Here is a 23510-nt window from a genome sequence, read left to right as displayed (position 1 = left end):
ATTTTATTCTAAGTAAAGCGGGAAGTGTTTTTGTGGGGTTGAAGTAAGGGAGATAAAGACACTTGATCTATAATTTTGAGAAGCTTTGTCTATTGCTAGAGAATGGATGATGGGGTAGATTAGGATGAGATTAAGAGCAGAAGCAGGGAGACTAGTTAGGAAGAATTTAAGTAGTCTAGAGTTGATGGTGTCAACTAAGGTTTTAATAGTGAAGTGGCAATGGGTAGTTAGAGTTATGATATGTGAAACTTGGGAGTTGTCATGGCATTGGATGTAGGAAATGAGAGGAAGCCAGGAGTCAAGACTGACTCCTATTTTTGACTTAAGACAAAATATGGATGGATGGTAGAACTATTTACCAGGATGGGGAAGTTTGAGGGAGGAGCATGTTTGGAATAAAAAAAATCAAGAATTTTATTTTGGATATGTTAAGTTTGAGGTGCTTATTAAACATCCAGGGGAAGTGTTGAAAGGATAATTATATGTTACCTTGGAGATGAAATGACTGATAAATTTGAGTCATTGTTATGTATTTAAGAACTAGATGAGAACACCTCAAGAGAGTATAGACAGTGAAGAGAAGAGGGTCTCTAATGAAGATGGGAATCTGAGTTCTGATTGCTGGGTGACTTGGTTTTCATATTTCTCATACTTCAGAGTCATTGTGAATTGAGGTAGTACGAGGCTTGTTACATAATAATGGCAGCTTTTATTTTTAGGTGGTTATTTAAGGTATTATTTAAGTTGCTTTGGCAAGAAAAGGATTTCTTTTCTAAAACAGCTTATGGTCTACTATAAACTTTTTTTCTAGATGGAAGTTTTTACTTTAGGAATTCTTCACCTAAGAGGAGACATGGAGAAAGTTTAAGGAGAAGCACAGGGAAGAAAAGGAACAGAAAAGTTCAAGCAGCATCATAGCTATGCTTAGGGTACCATCAGTGCCTTCTTGTTTATGTTGTTTTACCTTTGTTTCATACATCTCATATTCCTGGGTACAAAACATTTTTAGCTTTATATCTTTTGAGTCTTATAATGTTCTACATGTTGCAATTGCTCAGCAAATGATAACCTCATATACATGTAAGTACACTGTCCTACTGGGACATTAAATTCTCATTTAAATGCCTTGGGATACAAAAATTCTAAGTTTGCCGCTAAATCGAATAGATCATCCCCTTCTCTTGTTTCAGAATTTGTTTTGTGCTTGGAGTTATATGAAAAATCATTTATAACAATACTTCTAAAAGTCTACTAAATGAATGAAGGAATTAATGTTCTGTTAATTGTGTTACAGAGTTATAAATTTTGTCAAGGAAAATTACAGTTAATTTTAGACCAGTTGGATCCTGTGCAACCTAAAGAGGTAAGTTTAAAGGATAACTGAAGTTCAATCATATATATATATAAAATATAATTAGTCGCAGCTGGATTATTTCTCTTGGAGATAGTCCTTTTAATATCATGGCAGTTCTAGACTGATATCCCTGCTAGACTTTCTAGTCTTGAAATGAAAAGTCACAGAGTAAGAGAGGCTCTCCTTAGAGAGTTCTCAGTTTGTAAGAGGAAATTTTTATTTCTAGTTTCAATTTTCAAGGGATGAATTTATGAGCAGTTTCTCCCAAACTGTTCCTTCACTGTTGCTTTGTATGTGATATTTTAGTGATTTCTTTGAAGAAAAAAAATCTTTATTTAATGCTCTTTCTTCTGGAAAATGTGAGCAACTTTGACATGTGTTCATTTATTAGAAAATATTTTTAAAAAGCAATTTTATTGAATTGAGCCTCTATATTATAATAATTGTATAAATTACTGTTTATGAAGTTTTATTTCATTTGAAATTCAGTTGGTTTCACTTGAAATAGAAAATGATGGGATTTTTGAAGTAACTCAGACGTCTGTTATATCTTGCCATTTGGTCTCGTTTTTGAAATAACATTGTTTTTCTTCAACTTTTCATTTTAAATTAAGTGAATAGCTATGATTTACTCCCACTGATTTTTTTTTTTTTTTCCTTTCAGCATTTCACATTCTGATTTATTTTCTGTTTTAGTAAATGTTTCAAAAGATTGGCGATGGGACCTGACTTTATATGATAACAATATTATTGTCTTCAGTTTAAGTGGATTATTTGGAAATCTATACTTGTTCAGAAACCTTTGTTCTACTTCTGCAAATAGTAAATTGTTAATGGAGTTTTGTCCTAAAAATTAACTGAAAAGGAGAAATTTACTTAATGTTTTTAAACTCTCTTCATAGTCCCCCTAATCCCTATCCCAAATAAGGTTGTATTTAAGAGTTTTTCATATGAGCATATAGACATTTTTAAACACGTGTATTCTATTTGTTTCACCTAAAACTTGACACCCTGAAAACTGACACCTTGACACATTCAGAGTGCTTGGTGTCCTAAGGTTTTAGCTCTTTGACTCTTCATTTTTTTCCCCCCTCACTAGGTTTCAGTTATTTCAGCTGAGGAACAATCAAATTTTGAGGAACAGGTTGGAATCAGTGTGTTATTACTCACTAGTTGGAGAGTGAGTGGGGGAGAAGCTTTACTCCACTTACGATTGGAGTAGAGCTATTTTGCCACTGCTGTCCCTTGGGTCATACTGTCTTGAGTGAATTCTGATTGAATTTTGAGAAGAATGATAAGATTTCTGTGAAAATTCAGAAATTCAATTTTGCATCACATTGCTGAATCACTTTTTTTCCCTATCTCAGTGGTTAGAAGGTCAGAAAATATGGTGTAGTGGCAAAAACAAGTTCAAATTAATTGTTTTGTGAGAATTGTTCATATATCCTAGAATTGGAATGCTTCACCAGGGACATAAGTGGGCAGTGTTTCAGAATTAGAGTCCTCAAACTGTAGGACCACCTATGGGGGTCTGTTCAAGTGAGGAAAGTCTATGGAGGAGACACTGGAATACCTTATTCTGGTGATTCAGATTTGGCTACTATCCCTTCTCCTCTTCCCCTCAGACGTGTGACCTAGAATCTCCTAATATAGTTAGGTTATTTTATGTAAAGCAAAAGTTAAAACACTATTTAGTTTCTCTGCTTAACAGTTTAAAAAATGAATTATCAAGAATTGTTTTATAAAAGGGCCTCTGATTTTCAACTGGCTCTTTAAAGCAGTTATCCAGACTCTGCCTTTCAATGTTTGTTAAATATTTGGAGAATTGCTATTATTTTGGTGGCTGAGTATTAATAAAAATTCTTTTAAAAAATTATAGGTGAGATATGAAGCCTTGCAAATGTTACGTTCAGCTCCTCCATCTGATGTACTGAACTGTGAAAATTGGACCACTCTCTGTGAGAAACTGACAGTGTATCTTTCAGATCCTGATCCTGTGTTTAGTGTAAGGAAATGCTTACAGAAGTGTTAAGAATTCCTGTTTTTTTCCCTACTATTCTAGAAGCAAATGGAATATAATTTTCTTTAATAGTAGCTCAAATATTTAATAGTAACGCAAGTATAATTTCAGCTGCAGCTTTTGAATTGTCAAGATTTTTTTTTTTTTAAAGGAATTACTCTGTCATGATTAGATTCAAAGTATGGTTGGTCAGTGTCATACTTCATTGCCAAATAATAGACTGTGTTAGCTTATGCATTTTGTTTTATCTTATAGAGGGATATCCAGGTATCTGTGTCAATGTTTTTGAATTAAGAAAAATATTTTAAAAGAAAGAGTGTTTTTGAAAGAATTCATGATATGTGAAGACTTGAACTTACAATGATTACAATTTATTCTAAAGGATTGATAAGCATTTTCCCTATGCAGTTAAGTGTTAGAGATAGCTTTACAGTTTTCTAACTTTTCTTTTTAAGCAGTTAAGCAAACATCTTAGATAATTGAGATGAATTATAAAACTAATATAGAAAATTCCAAAAACTGTAAAGTTAGTTATTTTATATTTAAAAAAATGATTCACATATGACTTCTCAGAAACACTATGTTGAAAAGTAAGATTATATTAAAAAGTGCAGTAATTATATGGGATTAAAAATTCTGACTGTATTCCAGCATCACATTTAACTACAAACTAGGTTTTTAATGTATGTACATATGTATGTATTTTGGCCGCACTGAGTCTTTGTTGTGGCGCATGGGCTTCTTGTTGCGGCGCGTGGGCTTAAATGTGGTATGTGGGAACTTAGTTCGCAGACCAGGGATCGAACCTGGGCCCCCTGCATTGGGAGCACAGAGTCTTAACCACTGGACCACCAGGGAAGTCCCCCAAGCTAGGTTTTTTTAAGTGTCTTTTTCTTCATAAATGATGTGTCAGTGAAGAAAAACATTGGCTTTAAAATTGATAAGGTTTTTTTATATAGAATTTTTTAAGGTATTAGTAAAAATATTTTTCCAGCTCTTCAACAAATATGCACTGAATACCTACAGTGTACATCATTCTAGTTCAGATGCTGGGAACACTGAGCAAGACAGAAGCCTTTGCCTTTATAGAACTTCTAGAAGAGGAGACAGACAGTAAACAGTTAATAAAAATAAAACTCAGTACCTTTTTACTACTTAAAATTACTTTTCCATCAATGAAAATATAATTATACTGGTAAACAGAAGTGGTTTAGAGACAAGTGGTTTGTTATTTTTATAAGGGGGGAAATGGTGTTTAACTACCCAATACCTGGATGCAGTTCAACCATACTAACCCCAGAGGGTGATGCAGACTTCTCTAAAAACTCAAGGATTTAGGAACTTCAAAGGGGAAAGATATTTCAGGGTTACCTTTTAACATTTCAAGGTATTCTAACAGGAAATTGTAAATTTCCCTCTTAAAGACAGAACAGTGGTCTAATAGGTTTCCTTTATTCCTTTTATAAACATGGTAAAGATCCTACTGGGTCAATGTAAGTGGCCTGATTTGACCATTATATTCAGCAAGAGTCAATGTTGATACTTAAGGCAATAAAATTGGAAGACTGTTGTCATAGAGGGGAAATGGTAATAAAACCAATCAACTTGAATAGAAAACAAGGCATGGTGTTCTTTTCATCTAGAACGTATGCTTTACCCAAATTCTTGAGTTTGATCCTATTTCTTCATTTTCCACTCTAAAGCAAGGGTCCCCAACTCCCAGGAACTGGGCCGCACGGCAGGAGGTGAGCAGCTAAGCTTCACCTGCCGCCTCCCATGGCTCGCCCTGTCTGTGGAAAAATTGTCTTCCACAAAACTGGTCCCTGGTGCCAAAAAGGTTGGGGAATGCTGCTCTAAAGGACTCTTACATGTAACTGAGTGAAGCCTATAGTGTTCGAAAAGTATGACAAATACTTACCAATTGCTGCAACTATGAAAACTTCCCAAAGTATTTAATATCCTGTGTTCAGTACAAACCTCTTGGGTTATTGAAATATATTTTTAGTCACTTGGGTAACCATTTTTTGTAAGTGTATTCATCTAATATTTGATATAGTCAAGGTTATTTTTTTCTTCAGAGTAGATCATTTGAGGGAATTTTATTTTTTTAATGGGAAACTGAATTTCACTGTTAGGATCAATCCCATCAAAGTTGGTATAATTAAAATGATAAGCTGTCATTTCTAGGTACCTACAAGCGTCAGGTACTGACTACATCTGTTATCTCATTTAATCCATTTACATTGTGGTAGTTTCTACTTTACGTTTTAATAATGTAAAATTTTGGAATATAACATTTTTCTTGGGAATAGGCAAAATTATTGAAGTCCTAAAAAATCTAATTAATCTTCCTATGTGAGCAATTAAAACAAAAACATAGTGGATTTGGAAAGGAGTGGGGTTTGTTTGTTTTACATTTAGTACTCCTACTGTTTGACTTCTTTACATTGTGTCAAATTGTAACATTATATTGTAACAAATTATATTGTTTCCTTTCTTCACCCCATCTCCCCATGTCTGTATCTGCTATTACCAGATTTTACAACAATATACTGCTGTATTAGATTGACTCTTAGTTTTGGTTGACTTTACTTTTTGCCAACCAACACAAGAATGTGCTGTTTTAGTTACATTTCTACTGAAATTTTTGGATGGTCTTGTGTTTATTAAGTTTTTTCTACTATGTAGAAAATGATTCTTACAAAAATAGATGATGAAAGAATCTTGGATACAAATCTTGTTTCATTTCCATAGGACCGGATTTTAAAATTCTATGCACAGACGTTTACACTTTCACCATTACATATGACCAAGGAAATTTATAAAAGCTTAGGTATGTTTATTATATCATTTTTTAAACTTAAAAGTTTGTACTTAAGAAAATGGATAGGAAATAACTGTTTCAGAAAGCACTGTAAATGAATGGCATAATAACCTTATTTTTATATTTTCTTTTTAGCTAAATATTTGGAGTTACACTTTCTTTCTAGAGAAAATCATATTCCTACTCTTTCAACTGGCATAGATATAACTAATCCTAATGTGATCCATTTACTTAAAAAGGTATTCTTTTTCTATAATATGCTTTTATTTCTGTTTAATTCTATATTTAAGAATTCTAACATCTTGAGAACGGTTATGCACTGTTTTATAGGTTCGTCTTCTAAATGAATATCAGAAAGAGGCTCCATCTTTCTGGATTCGACACCCAGAAAAGTAAGCCCCCTAGTTTATACCAGTATAAAATTAGGAGTGTTACTGTCCACATACATTTCAAAGAGAGTTAGAGATAGTCTTAACTGATTTATGTGGTTGGGAAAGGCTTACTAGTTTATTTTTCTAGCTTTTCATGTTTTTTACTTAGCTATGTGAATGGCTCTATGCAAGTACCATTTTATACCATTTAATTATCACAACAAGGTAAGAGGCTGTTGTAGCTTCAGGTTCTTTCATTACTGGTCTTCGCCACTTTGGTCAAGTTCTTTGAATGTTCTTTAAACTTTACCCTTTCTAGTTCTAAGATTTTTTAATAAGGTTGTAAGAGTAACTGTGGGTCTAAAAAGGAAAGTTAAATTTGGACAGCCATTGTTGAAGTAGAACATAAGTTTTTAGAGCAGAGAAAACTGGGGGTGAATTTCACCCCTGCCATTTACTGAAATATTAAAAAATGATGTTTCTAAAGATTACCTATTTATCATTCCATAAATATAAAATGTCACTATTACATATATATAGCATTTGTTTTTTTTTTCTAAAAATCACTTCTGTCCCAAACTTTAAGGTATATGGAAGAAATTGTGGAGAGTACTTTGTCTTTATTATCAGTTAAACATCAAAGCCATCTTGTCTCACAAAAGATTTTGGATCCGATATACTTTCTTGCATTGGTTGATACCAAGGCTGTGTGGTTCAAAAAGTGGATGGTAAGGAAATACGGAATGTTTTACTACCATTCTTTGTGTATTGCTCTGTTGTGTCAAAGAATAGCTGCTGTTCGAATGTTTACTGTTTGCCAAGAGTTCTAATCACTTTTACACGTGTTAACTCACTTAATTCTTATAACAATCTGTGACGTAGGTGGTGGTATTATTATCCCATTTTACAGATGCAGCAACTGAGAGATAGAGAAGTAACTTGCTCAAGATGGTTCACCTATTATTAGGTGACAGTCAGAAAAGGATTTTAATGGTAATTCATTTGAATCTATTAAACTGATGACCCATCCAAAATCATGTCTTAGTTTAAAAGCTACGAATTTTTTAAGCAGATCTCTGTTGGCCTGTGTTCTTACATCTTTGTCCCTCTCAACCTGTATTTGTTGCAGTGGGGAAGTATGGGAATTGGGACCATGACTTGCCATGCAAAGCAGCAACATGTTCATTTGCTGCTTAGCATGATTTGGACATTATCTAGCTGATGGCTTTCCTTCTTTTTTTTTTTTTTTGCCTTTTATCTAAACTGTATAAAAATGCCCAGTTAACCAAAACATAATTCTGTTTGGTGCTTAGCACTTACCTGGCCTACATATAGTATATATTTGATAAATGCTTGCTCAATTTAATTTTACCTGAACCCTTTGTTCCTCACATCTGACATTTGACCTTTTTCTTTTTTTTTGATTATCAAATTACACCACTATTGTAGACAATATACAAAATATGTAAAAGCACAAATAAAATTACATTTCTCTAATTCTATAACACAGGGATAACAGCTATTAAGATTTTGTTTTCTGTGATTGTATGCTTTTAAAAAGACCTAAACAGGTAAATTTTAACAAATCATATTCTAAGTGTTTATAATTAACCTTTTTTACTTAACATTTTTATTGTCAGCACTTGATTCTTAAGAAAATGATGCACATTACAGGAAAACTAACCAATGTTAAAGTATTAAATCAGCTCCCCAAGTGTGTTCTAGTATTATTAAAATTTATCACCTTCTCCTCCACTCAGCTAAGGCAGAAGTTGTCAAACTTTATGTAAAGGGTCAGGCAGTAAATATTTCTGGCTTTGTGGGCTGTCCTGTTTCTCTTGCATCTACTCAGTTCTCAGTAGCCCAGAAGCATCCATAGGCAATATATAAATGAATGGATGTGACTATGTTACAATAAAATATCGTTTACCAAATCAGGGGGCAGCTGAATTTGGCCTGAGCGTTGTGGTATGTCAACTCCAGTCTAAGGAATGTACTGTGAGGCTTTCGTTTTAGAACGTGATCAATAGTTTAATTGTAAGTCAACATCTTTCTCTTACTAAACCTGAAAAAAAGATTAATGGTTTTTTAAAACATTTTAAGCTACAAAGGTTAAAACACACAGGGTTTTGATTAACCCTCAATTAACCCAAACACCACTTAATTGAATTCTATTCCCCAGAATTTTGATAGTTTTTACAGACTATTATTTAATTTTTAAAGTAAAATAAAGAAATTACATTGAAGGCTAATGATATCGAACATAAGTAATATTCATGTAAATTTTCTCCTTTATACAGTACATTAAAATCATATTTTAATCTCATCTATGTTTAGTTTTAAGGAGAGAGTTTTTTTGGCACTTCGAATCATATTTAAAATATGACTGGCAGAGAATTATTAAGATACTGTCCCTTCAGAGCATTTCAACCTTGGCAGATTTCTGCGTGTGTAAACAGTACAGTCCCCTCTTCATCGTGAGAGTTGTGATTCCTCCCCCGACATCCCTCGCCCTCACTTCTTAATCTTTACTTTAGGCTCTGTCATAAACTGGTAGTCAGACATGGTTTTTTTGGTTTTAAAGTAATTTAGCATGGTAACTGGACACACTGAGGGGTAGATTGTTTTCTATTGGTCTGTCAGTAAATGCTCCAGTTTTTAATATAATTTTTATTCTTATGACTGCTATGCTCATAATCCATTGTACTTAGAAAAATGTGTTTTATCCTGATTACAATAATTTACACTATGTTATCGTGTAATTTATGTTAAAGAAGTGTTGCAGGAAAAATAGATTTTGAATGGTATAGCTTGACTATTAAATACCATTTTACTCCTAATTTTAGCATGCATATTATAGCAGAACTGCAGTACTAAGACTTATTGAAAAGAAATATAAATCTCTGGTAAGTCTATATTTCTGTTCTTATCTTGAGAAATATCACAAAAAGATATATGATGTAATAACTTGAATGTGCAAAGTTGAGTGAGTAATTAATATCAGATAATGAAGCAGTCCTCCTTTTATGTGACTTTTAAACTACCATTCTGTGAACATAAAAGGATAAAAGAGACTTAAAATACAGTCAGGATAACAGGAAATATATAACTTGATAGTAAATTGGGCTGGTAACTAGCTCTTTTGGGGTAAGCCATATTCAGTATTGGGTTGGCCATAATATTATCATACAGTTTAATTCAGATCAGGTGTTTGTAGGGGAGTTTGTTCTATAAAATTTACCCATGCATTTAACTGAAAGTTGCATGATAAAATTCAGAATGGTAAATGCTTTTGTAGTTGCAAAAATTGATTCAAGTTACACTAAATATAAATTAATACTGTAAAAATATATTAGTAAAATTTTCTGCATTTACTGCTATTAGTAGAACATGCTAGGGCACTGAAAGGAACTGAAAGTCTAGCAGTTAATTGACAAACATGAAAACTGTGAAATTAAGGTTGTACTAATATGACTTTGAGATAATAAATACGTTCTGTGTAGTTAAGAGTTGAGAAGTGAGGTAAAGGGAAAGATTCCTAGAACTGTGAATTTTAGGAAGACTGCAGTAGAACATAAATTGAAGAAAGGAGAATAATAATTGTTTTATGTTTGAGAATTAAGAGAATTAGGCTTCAGAAAGGAGAAGAGGGAGATGTTGACTATTAGGATGGGAATTTATTTGTAGAGGTAATAGATATTTAAAAATCCTTAGAGAAACTGGAATTCTTTCCACATTTCTCTCATTCCCATTTTAATTGGAAATTTGTTGCTGCCATTTGAGTGTAGAGTGATCTTGCTAGAATAGAAAAAGGAGAAAAAAAAACCAACTTTTTCCTCTTATGGTTTGACATACAAATAACTGTTGGTATGACATAGGCCCTAGTGGACGTATTTCAAAAGTTTCTTGTAGATTAACTCTTAAAATCCATTCCTTATTTGAAAAGTTAATTATACTATAATCAATTCTTAGCCTACAAATAGTTACTTTATTATCAACTTCAGTATTCTATCAACTTGTTCAAATATTTCATGTTCATAATTAATCAAACTTGCATGAGATTTCATCTTAAACCTCATCTTAAAGCTTTCCTAAATTTACTGAAATATCAAGAGATTTTTTTTTTAATGGTGTGTGTGTGTGTGTGTATATATATATATATATATATATATATATATATATATATATATATAAAATTTTAAAAGTAAACCCAACTTTTGAAAAGAAACATTGGGGAAAATGGATGCCGTGTGTGTGTTCCCATTTTCCTTTCAGAATTGAAGATCAAATTTTGTATATCTGCAGTGGGAACTTTGGACCACTCCATGGATTTGTCTTTGGAATCTGGGATCTTCCCAGGCCAGGGCTCAAACCCATGTCCCCTGCATTGGCAGACATATTTTTTATGACTGTGCCACTAGGAAAGTCCCTAAATTGATTCTTTAATTTTAATTAATTTAAATTTAATAGTAATATGGGCTAGTGGCTACTCTTTCGTGCAGTTTGTTCTGTCTGTGGCACATATGACATTTTCAATAGGTAGCATTGGGCAACAAATAATTTGTGTATGTGCTATCAGTTTTTTAAAGCAATATCTGTACTAATTGAAAAGCATTTTGGCTATCAGCATAACTATTCTTTTATTTTTAACAATTTGAATCTTTTGTCCAGTTTACCCTTAAGGGAATGACTTCTGAAATGGCTTTATTATGTAGTACATTTCCTATTTTTCTTGCCCTCTTAAAGTCGTTTAAAAAAATATTGACAGCGAGGTTATTTAAATTCTCCCTACCTTACTATTTTTTATACTCCGCCCCTCCCCCCACCGCACCCTGCCTCGCCAATCTTAGGGGTTAACAGTTAAGTGAGCTGGCTGGTACATATTTCCTAGTGCAGGGGAATAAGTGTGAAATAAAATCCTGAATTTTACAGCAAATTTGTCTTTCCCAAGGTTTAGGATAATTGCTTTTCATACCCTCAACTTGACTCTTTAATATTTAAATTTACCTACTGTAGATCTGCTTTTTGCTCCTGCAATTTAAAGGGGGTATTATATCATGTGATTGTCCCTCTTCTAAGATGTACCTTTTTCTGTGATTGTTACCCCTTCTTAAATAAAAATAGCATGTGTAAGAAGTAACGGGAAGGAGTAGAAGGAACAGAAGTGGGTTTAAGTGGGTAGTGAAAATAAAGGTGAGTAGAAATGAGTGCAAGGAAGAATGGGTTTTTGAAGGTTTGAGTGGAAGTAAATTAAAGAGTGAGAAAGATTATTTTGGAGATAGTACTTTGAGTTCTCAGAGAAGCTATTTGTTCTTTTGTCTTCTAATTCTTTAGAGCCTCAAGTATATTTGTCACCAAAAGTTCTCCATAATGGCAGTTTTTCAAAGTCATTTTTTTGCTGCTATTTACCAATTTATGTGTAAGAATTAGGATCTGAAGAGTAAGTTCATCTAGGAAGTAGTTCTGTCAAGGAGGTTGCACCTTTAGATAAACTCATGACAAACGTGAAACAGATCACTGTGCTTTTGGGCAAAAGTGTGTGCTTATGAATGGTGTCTCAGGTTCTGACTAAGCAGAAGCTAGGGAGGGGCTGTGTGATTGGTGACATGATGATCATTGATTCCCCTCTTTCAAGAATTGACAAGTCAGGGAGTGTCCTCATGAAATTTTTGTAGAAGTCCCAAGGCAGTTTGACCAGTTGCCTTTGCATGAGTTTGTTGCTGGTAGCCAGTCATCTCAGGGCTGGCTTGGATTGGATTGACTGGATTAGAGACTTTTTGGACTATGCCTCCTTTTGTTTCCTGTGAACACTCCACTTTATATATTCAGTAGATGCAAGCTAAACCAAAAGAAGACAGGATTTCAGAGTCTACAAATAACAACAAAAGCAAAATGAGCACAGAAGAATAAGCAGGTTAATAGTAGAACTATTCACCAAATGGTGCTCCTCCAAAATAAAAGTCTACTTTGTACAAAGACCTATTTCATTACAAATCCAAGGAAAATAAAATCTAGCAATGAGAACTCAGTGAAGCAAGTTGAAGCTTAGATCATTGTTGAGACAGACTCACGTGGTGGCAAATCTGAAGGATTATCAAAGTTTGGGACTTGGGGCCCCAGTGAACACTCTTCTTTGAGGACCCCATGGAATGATGCCAAATGAGAATCCTCAAGGTAATCTCAGTGTAAGCTCCAGAATCGTTGAGGGTTAAGAATACTGTTCAGTATCTGAAACAATGCATAAAACTGAGTTTATTGCTTACTTAATTAGGCAAAGCAGATTGTTAATATAAAATTTCGGGGAAAACTTGGAACTCAGGTTGGGCTTTCAGAGGTGAGAGTGAGTTCATGCCAACTGTAGATTTCCTGGAATGTGTCGGTTGTTGGCTGACTTTTAGAAGAAGGGGGCTAACTGATTGGTTTGCTTACAAAAGTATGTTCATTGAGATCTGTTGACATGTCATGAGTAACAAGGTTTTAAACTTGTTCTAGATACCTGTTAACCATGGTTATATAGAAATGTGGTTCTGGTTTTTTATCTATAGAACAATTGCTCATTTTCAAGGATAGTGGGAAATTTTTTATTAATGAATAGGTGTTATTCTGGGAAAGAGCGGTGGTGTGGTTAAGGTAGCGGTGGGAAAATATTTCAGGGCCATGGAATAGCATGTTTAAAGGCTTTAGGGATTGGAAAACACATAGTACACTTGGAAACTGCACATAGTTCATATGGCTGGACAGAGATTGCTAAGAGAAATGTGAATTAGTATTAGAGAAATTTCCTGAAAATCAGTTCCCTGAAAGCTAATATTAAGTGGATGATGTTTTTTTGAAAAGTTCTTAGATGCTTTAAATTGGGTCTGTGCCAGTTGACCTCAGTTTGTTTCATTCATGTATGAGGCAGGATAGGGCCTCATAATTCCATTAAAAATAGAAAAGAGCTAGTTAAGGGGAATCTTCAGCCCTTTCCCTTTTGCAGATAAAAATGAGTTTGTTAATTTCAGTTTTGAATGTGTTTCAAATTCAGTTGGTGTGCATTGCCTGGTGAGATTTTTAGTGGATTTGCTTTTAATGAATTGGTCATTTGACTGGTCACATGTTCAACTGGCTTTTGGTGACAGAATTTTACACAGGTAGATGTATTTCTCTGTGCATGTGGGTGTGGCTGGGGAGGGGGACATGGAGGATAAGAGGAATAAGACTAATGTGAGATCATTAAAAAGTTCTTATTGTCAAATTTAGGAGATTGGCCTTTATTCTGGAGGTTTAGTGAGCCACTGATAGATTTTCATGTACTGAAGTAATATGATCATATTAGGGCTTTGGAAAATTTGGAAAATGGGCTGAAGGTGCTAGGTGGAGACAGTTTTTACTTCAGTATTTCTCCCCTAAGATGCTTTGCAGTAATCCAAGCAAAAGAAGATGGAAACATGAATTAAGGCTATGACAGTGTATTGGGATAAATGGGTGGACTCAGGAGTACTATATTTAGAATGTAGGTTTTAGAGGACTTGGCTTTTTGAAAGGGGTTTTGGTGAGGACTTACTCATTTGAATGTCTATCATTCATTGAGATAAGTAACAGTAGGAAGAAAACAGGAAAGTTGGGAAAGGTTATACCTGTAGATTTGGTCATATCGAGTTTGAGATCCAGATTTCTGGGGGAAGTTTCATTTTATTGATCTGGATCCTAAAGTTTGATTTAGATAACACATAGATATGGAAGGGGGGTTCCCCAAGCCCACCCCCAGATTTGATGATTCGCTAGGAAGACTTATAGGAGTCAGCACATTGTTGTACTCCCAGGTATGATTTCTTACAGAAAAAAGATACAAAGCAAAACTGGTGTAGGGAAGAGGTGCATTGGGTAGAGTCTGGAAGATACCAAGCATAAGCCTCCAAGAGTCTTCTTTGCCAGTGGGGTCACACAGGACTCCACTTAATTTCTCCAGTGTCAAATTGTGACCGCTCATGTGAAACGTTGTTTACCAGGGTAGCTCATTAGAGACTCGGTGCCCATTTTCTTTTTAAATTGGGGGTTAATCATGTTGGCACCTTCTGCCTGCTACAAACCAGGGATTCCACATTCCCAGAAGGAAAACAGACGTTCAGCATAAACCACATTGTTTGTACAGTTTAGGTACAGTTCTTAGAATCGGGGGAAGCTCCTGAAATCCAAGTTCCCAGATGCTGGTTAAGGACCAATCTTGGAAGCAGGCCTTTCTAATGATAGAAATCCTGCCCTGTTAACTCTTTTGCATGAAACTGAGGCCATAAGAATGAATGAGACTAGGAAATCTATCAATTCCTTGATTCCGTGATTGCGAACGTGCCTGTATCCACACAACCTCCATCTTTTTCCCATCTAAAGCTTAACGCTTCCTTCCACTTAGGTTCTAGCTGCTCCTGCTCTTAGACACTTTTCTGTCAATTATCCTTTCTCTCCTGCATAGTCAAACTTCCTTTCTATTTACTTAAGCATGACCATATCCTTCCAACCTGAAGAATTCATTCTTGACTCTAAGATCCCACCCCTATGTTTTACTCGTTTTTTTCTTTTACAACCAGCCTTCTTGAAAATGAAAATTATACTAGCTGCCTTTACTGTTTCTGTTCCTATTCCTTATAGTTAGTTTTATTCCCCAAACTCCCCTGAAACTGATCTTTTCAAAGTCGCTGGAAACCTCCTTATTACCAGACCTAACAGTTATCGCTCCTTGTCTCACTGGTGGCCTCTATTTTATTTGAGAGTTAGAATGAGAGGGCATCTACAGGAAGTATGTAGGGGCAGAAGAAAGGGAGAAGATCGGAAATCTCTGCTTGAGGAGAATGGGAGAAGGAGGTAGAATAAAGACTATCAGAGAATCGCTGAGTATAGAAGTTGGAGGTCACTTTTTGTGGCTGTTCTTTGGATTGAGTTTTTTTTTTTTTTTTTTTTTTTTTTTTATCAGTTTTTAGCAATTCTGGTATCTAAGATAGAAATGAAGGCTAGATCTAGTTCACATTTTGCTGGCTAAGTAGGAAGAAAAGACTCAAAGGCAAGGGAACTGGGGATATTGGCAAGATAATTTTTGAAGTCTTGGCCAGAATTTTTGCATCTTTCACTATAAAATGTAAAGTACAGTTGTATTTTTGCCTTGACATCAACATTTTGACAATGTTATATTTGGTTTACAAATATTTTCTCTGTTTCCCAGAATGATGCCATAGTTAAAATGTAACTGGGGAGACTGAGCTTTAATGGCCTGGAAAGGTGCTATTCTAGATTTTCTGAATATTTTTCGTAAATATTTTCCCAACATATTTTACAGCCTTGACTAACTTCTTTTAATACATGGACTTGTGGACTTAAACTTCTGGAATTAATAAGCTATTATTTTATTAGATAACTACAGCAGTTCAGCAGTGTGTTCAGTACTTGGAGTTGTGTAAAACCATGAAACCTGATGAGGTTTTCGGACATTCAAAGCCTTGTGGTAAGTATGATATTTTGTTACATTTTAAAAATGGTAAAGTTTATTAATAAAAATAGCTTAGTAATTTATTTTTTAATATCATGATAAATTAGATTGCTTTTGCTGATACAAAATACTTTCCACAAACTTAAGATATACCATAATGATGACTTTTTATAGCCGATCTACATTTGAAGTTATTGTAGTGAATCTTACCGTCTGCAGTTCTTCAGTTCATACCACAGTGTATGTCCTAGTGTGTTATGCTGCAATAATACAGTAGAGGAAGAAAGAATGAAAGTATATCAGCCATTTATGCATTTTAGTGGGAGGAAAGTTTTTTTATAAAATACTGTTTTATTATTGGATACTTCACCCCACTCTGATTCTTCTCTGCTTATCCTCAGTCTGAGCTAAAATATCCTAGTTATTTCATAATCTGGCCCTAATATATCTATCCAATCTCATATCTAGTTATTGATTAAAGTGAATCTTCTCTTAGAAGGCATACCAGTGCCTGTATACTTTGTTATTCCTACTCCAGCTGCCACTATCCATAATCCCCTACACTGATATAAATCTTATTGTGAAAGAATAAACTTTGTTTTCAGGAAGCTTCTTTTGCCTAGTGTGAATTTTTATTGCTCTTTTGCTTACATCACACAACTTGCCATGTGAATTTGATGTCTTTTATCATTCTATATTATGTCACTTCTCTAAGCAAATATTACATTCTTTGAGAATATGAAGATATCTTATAATTTTCTTTATCCCTGGGTAAATTCTTAACTCAAGAAAAATGGTCAAAGACCAATTATTAACAGGTTTCAACAGATAAGTGTTTTGTATTAGAGGAGAAAGTACAGAAGCCAGAACTTCGAGAGACAAAAAAGATAAGTTGATATATATTCTGTCATCTGTAAATTCATAAATTTTTCTAATCTAGTATTAAAATGTTGTATCTAGCTTTTTTTCCCCTCTACCACTCTCCCAGCCCTTCATGGCTTTGATTTTTTCCCTATCTAGTGAAGACGTCTGGGTGCTTCACTGCATTCTTTTGACATTTCTTTCAAAATTCTTGCTTTCTTCTCTTTCAGAGTTTCCTGCCTGCAGTTACTCAACTTTAGATCATCTCTTGTCCTCAGGAAATTGAACAGAGAGCATTGTAACATTAAATTGACAGTGCACTGATGTATTTCTCTAGCTTCCATGGCTCTTTGTGTTGCTTTGGAATCAACTTAGATGTTCTTTCTTCAGTGTTCCACCAGTCCCATTAAACCCCCTGCCTTGCTCCTGCCCACTTTTCTCTCAAGGAAACCTTGCATCTTCTTTACTGAGAAAAATGGGACATTTTGGGTATGAAATCCCCAAATGTCCTGTATCTGTACCTACAGATGCATATTTATATGCCCTTATCAGTATTCCCTTCTCCAGGCTACAATGAAGAGTAATCCTTCCATTCCAGATTGTTCTATTCGACTGTTCTTGATTCTGTTTCCATCTGTTTTTTTTTTTTTTAAAGAACCAGGACGTTGCTTCATTTGTTGTTGTGTCTCCCCTTCTATTGGTACCTTTCCTTGCAGTCTCTAAACCTACTCATATCTTTCATATAAAAAACTGAGCAAGTTCATATGTACCTCACATCTCTCTGCTTCCCTTAAGAGAAAAGGCCTTCCAAGTGTTTAATATACACCCAGGCCCCATTTCTTTACCGCCTATTCACTTCTCAACCACAGAAATGAGGCTTTTATTTCTGTGGTTCAGTGACCTTCCCATTATTAACTTTCTCTTCTTTCTTGCCCTCATTTTATAGCATTTGCCTCTCTCGACCCTTTCCCTCATCTTCCTAATACCATTCTTTGATTTCTTCATTCTCATCCTAATAAGTTTTTCTTAGTCACTTGAAAGGCTCTTTTCTTTATATGTCTGTACTCACAAAAGTTTTGCCTCTTATTTTTTATCAGCTTAGTCTACTTGTTCTTTCTTGAGGAGGGAGCCCATTCACTCTCATGGTTTCAAATATTACATATTTATATATATATAAGTGATGACTGAAATATTTGTCTATACTCCTTTCATGAATTCCAGACCAATGTACTAATTTAGTATTCTATCTGGAAGATCCATGGGAACTTCAATATTAAAATATCAAGGACTGAAATCACTACTCTTTCTAAACATTTTTTTCTTCAGAATTAAATAGAAGAATTTACTATGTATATATATTTTTATATGTATATACTATATATATATATATATATATATATATATACTATGTATATATATTTGAGTTAGGAACTTGAGAATTTTTTTTTTTTTTTTTATCATGGTCTGCATGTAATTCTGGTTAAGGCATATTGATATCAATTCCTTAAACATTTGTCTGCTGTTCTCCATTCTTTTTTCTTATGGAGGCTTTTGCTCATGATTTTCCTAATGAGTCTTACTTTAAGCCTTGGTCTTCTTCCATTCACCTTTCCATGTTGCCATCAGAGTCAGTTTTCCACATGCATGTTTGATTCCTTTCCTGCTATGAAAACCTTTGATATCATCCCAATTGCCTCTATAATAAAGCCCATACTCTTTCTGCAGCTAAGTCCCATGTGATGTGCTGCAGCTACCCTCTAGCCTTTTGTTTCTCCTACTTGTCCTCTCCATGCTCTGTGCGTATCAGGCTGTTTGCCGTACTCTGAATTGGAAGCCCAGTTTCATGCTGCTTCTTGGTTTTTGACACCAGCAAATAGTTCAGGGTCTTAAAGAGGTACTCAATAGATCTCGAATGTATGGATGAATGAGTGAATAAATGATATATGTTAGAAGGAGTCTGTATTTTAGAGATTGTAATTTCATTTGCAAACATGGTTATAAATATGATCGTTTGTAGTACTGGCTTTTAATTGGTAGAATTAAACATTAAGTAATGTTTTATATTCCTTTCTTCCTTAACTTGAAATATCTTTATAATGAGAGATAACTAACAATCTTATGGTGTTTGTTTTAGAATGAACACTGTATGCGTGTTGTACTTTTCTGAGGTTTGATAAATTTTATTATGAATGCTTTTCTTCAGATTTAGGTGTGTTAAAGTATCTTGGGAAACAGTAGAGAATTTTTTTAAAAATTTACACCAAGTGTCTCCATTATAGACTGCAGCCTTGTTTAATATTCAGCCTTGTTTAATGAAATAAGTACTGTAAAATATAATGGCATTAAAACAAATGTATTTGTTTTTCTTTTAAGGGAACAAGCAGAAAACTTTCTACTACTCAGGACAAGAATTACAATACATTTATTTCATTCACTCACTGTGCCTTTTAGGAAGATTATTGATCTATACACAAGGCAGAAAGCTATTTCCTATAAAGCTGAAGAATAGAAAAGGTAAGTGCAATTAGGAGATATGAATATGTTCAGGTATGGTAGGATTTATGCTATGGATTTTTAAAATTTAGAGGTTTGGCTTGGTCTCTCCTAGGGTACTGAGCAACATACCTTTTGTTCTGCTGACAGGCTTACCTATCTTGAAGTGTTATTGGTTTTTTTTGTTTTTCAGTATGTAATTCTTCCTATATGTATGATTTTATTTTCCCTGTCTTTAATGTTTTCCTTATTTTTTCTCTGCCCTTCAAAATCCTAGATACACTGGATGATCCAAATCTGGATCCAGAACTGGAAGTCCTTGTTTAAGTTCTGGTTCCTCTAAAAACTAGCTGAGATCTTTGGACATATCACTGAGCTATTTGTTTCTTTATCTGTAAAAATAGAATATCAGTGCTGGACTCAGAGAATATTTGAGATGATCACAGAGAAGAGGTTTGGGAATAGTATTTTATAAACTGCAAAGCCCTGTACCATATGATATATTACTATATTATTGTTACCCTAAGTCCCATTTTTAAAGTTTTCTCCTTCAGAATTCACATGCTCTTAGTTGTCTTCCTAACTCTCCTTAAAACTTTTGTCTATTCTAGGAATATAGTACAGAGTAGGGATCAGCAAACTTTGTAAAGTGCCAGATAATAAATATTTGGGGCTTTTGGGGCCACATACTGTCTCTGTTGCATATTCTTCGTGTGTGTATATATGCACACGCATGCATGTGCAAAAAAGTTAACGCATTAGGCCAGAGACCACTATCCTTACAAAGAGCTGCTTGCAAGGCTGGACTTTGGCTGGCATCTAGGAACTTGGATTTTTTCACTGTTGCCAGAACTAATAACATTTTAGGCACAGTGAGCCACTCTTAATACAAACAATGTGTTTTAAGCGTAAAACCTTCTTTCCTTCTGGGTGTCTGGAATCCTGGTATGTATTGGGCAGAGAGTACTTATGTATATGATCAGTCTCCAATAAAAAAAACTGCACATTGACTCTGAGCTTCCTTGTTAGACAGCATTTCACATGTGTTGTCACAACTTGTTGGAAGAATTAAGTGTATTCTGTGTGATTCCTTGGGAGAGGACTCTTGGACAGTTGTACCTGGTTTGCTCTTGATTTCACCCTGTGTGCCTTTTCCCTTTGATTTTACTTTGTATCCTTTTGTTGTAATAAATCATAGCTGGGGGTATTACTGTATGTTGAATTCTGTGAGTCTTCCTAGTGAATCTGGGAATGGTTTTGAGGACCCTGACATGCTTTACACACCTTTTAAAAATGGAAAAATCATTCTTGCAGGCCTTACAAAATTAGGATATGATGGCTATAGATTCCCACTCCTGTTATAAAGTATCTTCATTTTGAACATTTTATACTGTTTCCTAGTTGTTTTGCTTAAGCCTTTTCTCCATGGTTAAGTTGATTGTGACCTCCTTAAGAAAAAGTGTTTTATGTACTTTTATGTGGTACTGCCATATAATCCTAGGTATAATGGACACTCAGAGAAATGACATTCAAGAAAAGAGCTGCTGTTGTATAGGTTTTGTGAACTTTACAGAAATAGGAAGATTAATGTATATTTGTGATGTTTCAGGTGTTCAACTTAAATTTATGTCTATCATCCAACTTATTTAGCATTTTAATTGACTTTTGACAGCAACATTTTGGCCTATCAGATGTCACAGATCATCTCAAAACTCAGTTTTGAGAGATCTATCCTACTGTATTTAGTATAGGTCAGCATTCACTTTTAATTCACATGTGCTTTCACCAGAAATTTTTTATGTAAGCTTCTATAGCAGGTGTTGGTAAACTACAGCCCATAGACCAAATCTGGTACACTGTTCTGTATGGCTTTTGAGCTAAGATTGGCTTGTATATTCTTAAATTATTGGGAAAACTTAATGTGTGATGGAAAATATATAAAATTCAAATTTCAGCATACATAAATTTTTTTGGAAAATAGCCACACTCACTCATTTGCAAATTGTCTATGGCTACTTTAGTGCATCAAGAGCAGAGCTGAATCTTTGTGACAGACTGTTTGGCCACAAAGCCTACACTATTCACTATCTGGTCAAGAAAGTTTGCTAACCTCTGTTCTACAGTGCTATATAGGTAAGTTAGCTGGACCAACATGCTAAGCTGAATTTTACTGCTCCTAATTGAATAAACTCAAACAGCCCTGATCAGATTCATAGAGCTTCCTATGGTAGGTTTATATTAAATGATTGGTTCAACATAAGTGGTAAAACTACACCTTCACATAGCACCTATTGCATCATTTACCCTCATTAGCTTTTAACTTACTATGTCTAATTTATTCTTCCTGATATAATCTTGGATTATAGCCTCTTTCTCCCTAATTGTACCACAGTCTCTATGAAACCTCAGATTAGGAGGATGGAAGCTTAGTTAAATTTTTTCTAAGTTGTAAACATATGCTAGAAGATAACTTTTTTTTTCCTTCCTTTTTGAAGATGCAGTATCCCTTGCAGATCTGCTGGTTCTGTTTACCCAACTTATCTATTACTCACCAAGTTGTCCAAAGATGACATCACCTGGTCATTTAGGTAATTCTGCTTCTATTGTTACTATAAATAGAGAAATAGAAACCATCTAAAAATATTCTATTTTCTGGATGTTTTGAGTTTAGTAAAGATGTTTTACTAGGTTAGTAAAGAGGTTTCATTAAGCTGCAGCATTATTCATAAGAAATTACATTAGTCCTCCCAGATGGCTTCACAGGAGAATTCTATCAAACATTTAGAGAAGAGCTAACACTGATCCTTCTTAAACTCTTCTAAAAAACTGCAGAGGGAGAAACACTCTCAAATTCATTCTACGAAGCCACCATCACCCTGATACCAAAACCAGAAAATGATATCACAAAAAAAGAAAATTGTAGACCAACATCACTGATGAACATAGATGCAAAAATCCTGAACAAGATACTAGCAAACAGAATCCAACAGCATATGGAAAGGATCTTACACCATGATCAAGTGGGATTTATCCCAGGGATGCAAGGATTCTTCACTGTATGTAAATCAATCAGTGTGACACACCACATTAACAAATTAAGGAATAAAAACATATGATCATCTCAATAGATGCAGAAAAAGCTTTTGAAATAATTCAACACCCATTTATGATAAAAACTCTCCAGAAAATGGGCATAGAGGGAAGCTACCTCAACATAATAAAGGCCATATATGACAAACCCACAGCAAGCCTCATACTCAATGGTGAAAAACAAAGCATCTCCACTAAGATCAGGAGCAAGACAAGTATGTCCACTCTCGCCACTATTGTTCAACATAGTTTTGGAAGTCGTAGCCACAGCAGTCAGAGAAGAAAAAAGTGAAAGGAATACAAGTTGGAAAAGAAGTGAAACTCACTGTTTGCTGATGATGTGACACTATACATAGAAAATCTTAAAGATGCCAGCAGAAAATTACTAGAACAAATCAATGAATTTGTTAAGGTTGCAGGATACAAAATTAATGCCCAGAAATCTCTGGCATTCCTATACACCAACAACAAAAAATCAGAAAGAGAAATTAAGGAAACACTCCCATTTACCACTGCAACAAAAAGAATAAAATACCTAGGAAGAAACCTGCCTAAGGAGGTGAAAGACTTGTACTCAGAAAACTATTAAACACTGTTGAAAGAAATCAAAGATGACATAAACAGATGGAGAGATATACCATGTTCTTGGATTGGAAGAATCAATATTGTGAAAATGACTGTACTACCCAAAGCAATCTACAGATTGAGTGCAATCCCTATCAAATTACCAAAGGCATTTTTCACAGAACTAGAACAAAAAATCTTAAAATTTGTATGGAGACACACAAGACCTTGAATAGCCAAAGCAATCTTGAGAAAGAACAATGGAGTTGGGGGACTCAGGCTCCCCGACTTCAAACTATCCCACAAAGCTACAATAATCAAGACAGTATGGTGCTGGCACAAAAATGGAAATATAGATCAAGAGTACAGGTTAGAATGCCCAGAGATAAACCCACACAAATATGGGCACCTAATTTACGACAAAGGAGGCAAGAACGTACAATGGAGAAAAGACAGCCTCTTCAATAACTGGT

The 23510-nt window shown here is 34.5% G+C and overlaps 1 protein-coding gene across 2 annotated transcripts in view; it reads left to right on the top strand.

Annotated features, from left to right (window-relative positions):
• TBC1D32 (TBC1 domain family member 32) overlaps nt 1-23510 on the top strand; it is a 196006-nt gene that overhangs the window by 24140 nt on the left and 148356 nt on the right. For both annotated transcript variants that reach the window (XM_059083266.2, XM_067011725.1), the window contains exons 5-14: nt 1295-1363; nt 3234-3359; nt 6129-6207; nt 6334-6437; nt 6529-6590; nt 7156-7297; nt 9416-9475; nt 15954-16044; nt 19264-19404; nt 21879-21971. In XM_059083266.2, the coding sequence (XP_058939249.1) occupies nt 1295-1363; nt 3234-3359; nt 6129-6207; nt 6334-6437; nt 6529-6590; nt 7156-7297; nt 9416-9475; nt 15954-16044; nt 19264-19404; nt 21879-21971 (967 nt within the window). The remainder of the gene's footprint in view (nt 1-1294; nt 1364-3233; nt 3360-6128; nt 6208-6333; nt 6438-6528; nt 6591-7155; nt 7298-9415; nt 9476-15953; nt 16045-19263; nt 19405-21878; nt 21972-23510) is intronic.

Source organism: Kogia breviceps, chromosome 13 (assembly GCF_026419965.1).
Source record: "Kogia breviceps isolate mKogBre1 chromosome 13, mKogBre1 haplotype 1, whole genome shotgun sequence".
Taxonomy (NCBI): domain Eukaryota; kingdom Metazoa; phylum Chordata; class Mammalia; order Artiodactyla; family Physeteridae; genus Kogia; species Kogia breviceps.
The sequence above is the reverse complement of the archived record's forward strand: the minus strand, read 5'-3'. Positions and strand labels throughout refer to the sequence as shown.